We start from the raw sequence: 1,862 nt of genomic DNA on the forward strand, positions 1-1,862 counted from the left end.
CACGTCAATTCTACTATCATCTCAAGTTTAATAGACTAGAATAGAACGAAGTAGAAATGATAAAGTAAAAAAGGAAGTGCTTTATCGATATCCCAACAAAGCACGTCAACATTTTGATAAGGTTCTTTAACTGTCTCCGAAATGAAATTTGTCAGAATTTTGCTGGCAATGTTGCTGTTTCATTATGATCTGGGATGAAAGGCAATTTCAGAATGTCAGGATTGCCCATGGAATGGAAATTCTGAGTTTTGACCAGGTCACATTGTTGAAAGAAGAGAAATAAATGAAGCACTTCCTCTTATTCACAATAGGGGTGGAGGGCCAGTACTATTGCTCTATCTTGCTAAACCCCATTGCCCTTCCAGCCATAGGATAGAACCCAGGAGTCCTGATGCTAAAACCCCCTTCTCTAATCCACTAGACCCCAGGCCTTTCTCAGAGCTAAGATACAACCCAGGAGTCCTGGCCTCCATTGCTCTAACTGCTGGACCCCACTCCCGTCCTTCACTGCTGTAATCACTAGACAGCACTATTTCCCACAAGGACATATAGCTGCAGGCTTTATGGATAGTTTTTTCATTGTCTCATAATTATCTGCTGACTCTCTTTCCCCCAGACCCTCCCTATGAAGGAAACAGGCAGTGGAAACCTCACCACCATCTCCCACATCCTCCTCCTGGGATTTGGGAACCTCAAGAAAAAGTGGCTCCCGCTCTTTACTGGCTTCCTAGCTGTCTATATCATATCCATGGACGCCAACCTCCTCCTGGTGGTGCTGGACCCCCATCTCCAGACCCCTATGTATTTCTTCCTCTCCAGCCTCTCCTGCCTGGAGATTGTCTCCACCTCCAACATCTCCCCTGTGATGCTCGCTGATCTCCAGACAGGCAATGTGATGATATCTCTTGGCGGCTGCCTTGCGCAGCTCTATGTCTTTGGCGCCCTGGCCACCGTGGAGTGCTTCCTGCTGGCAGCCATGTCTTATGACCAGTATTTGGCCGTGTGCTGCCCACTCCACTACCCTTCGCTCATGGATGGCAGGGTCTGCAGGCAGCTGGTGGTTGGGTCCTGGGTGGGCAGGTTCCTGTTCATGGGTATTGTGTCACTGTCACTTATAGCCTTGAGCTTCTGCGGGCCCTGCGAGATAGACGACTACTTCTGTGATTTCCAGCCCCTCCTGGAGCTCTCCTGCACCTTCACCTCCAAGGTCCAGATGGTCACTGTCAGGTTTCCCTTCCCACTCTGAACTCTGGGGTACAGATGTGGGGACCTGCATGAAAAACCCCTTAAGCTTATTTCTACCAGCTTAGGTTAAAAACTTCCCCAAGGTACGAATCCTTCCTTCTCCTTGGATGGTATTGCTGCCACCACCAAGTGAGTTAGATAAAGGTTCAGGAAAAGGACCACTTGGAGTTCCTGTTTCCCCAAAATATCCCCCCAAACCCCTTCACCCCCTTTCCTGGGGAGGCTTGAGAATAATCTACCAACCAGAGTGGTAATTAAAGTGAGCACAGACCAGACCCTTGGGTTTTTAGGACACTAAAAACCAATCAGATTATTAAAAAACAGAACTTTATTATAAAGAAAAAAAGTAAAAGAAGCACCTCTGTAAAATCAGGATGGGAGGTAATTTTACAGGGTAATAAGATTTAAAACACAGAGGGTTCGTGTAATGGTCCCTCGCTCTCCTGGTCGGAGGAAGGCCACTCAGCCTCACTCCAGGGACTGGTCAGTTTTCTCTGGCTGCCCTGCTGTTTTGGGGAGCAAGGGGGAGAGGCACGGAGCCCTCCCCCTCACTCATCTGCTCCCCCCTACTTCCACCCCCACTGGCGCCCCCTTCACCACCCCGCATATCACCTGGA

The 1,862-nt window shown here is 48.9% G+C and overlaps 1 protein-coding gene across 1 annotated transcript; it reads left to right on the forward strand.

The window, feature by feature from the left end:
• The first annotated feature begins 625 nt into the window (after nucleotides 1-625).
• On the forward strand, nucleotides 626-1,246 carry LOC113406642 (olfactory receptor 1444-like). The gene has a single exon (XM_026652452.1). It carries the CDS (start codon nucleotides 626-628, stop codon nucleotides 1,244-1,246), a length of 621 nt encoding a protein of 206 aa, XP_026508237.1.
• The last annotated feature ends 616 nt before the right edge of the window (nucleotides 1,247-1,862 follow it).

This window comes from Terrapene carolina, unplaced genomic scaffold, assembly GCF_002925995.2.
Source record: "Terrapene carolina triunguis isolate 2854851 unplaced genomic scaffold, T_m_triunguis-2.0 Scaffold114, whole genome shotgun sequence".
In the NCBI taxonomy this organism is placed as follows: Eukaryota; Metazoa; Chordata; order Testudines; family Emydidae; genus Terrapene; species Terrapene triunguis.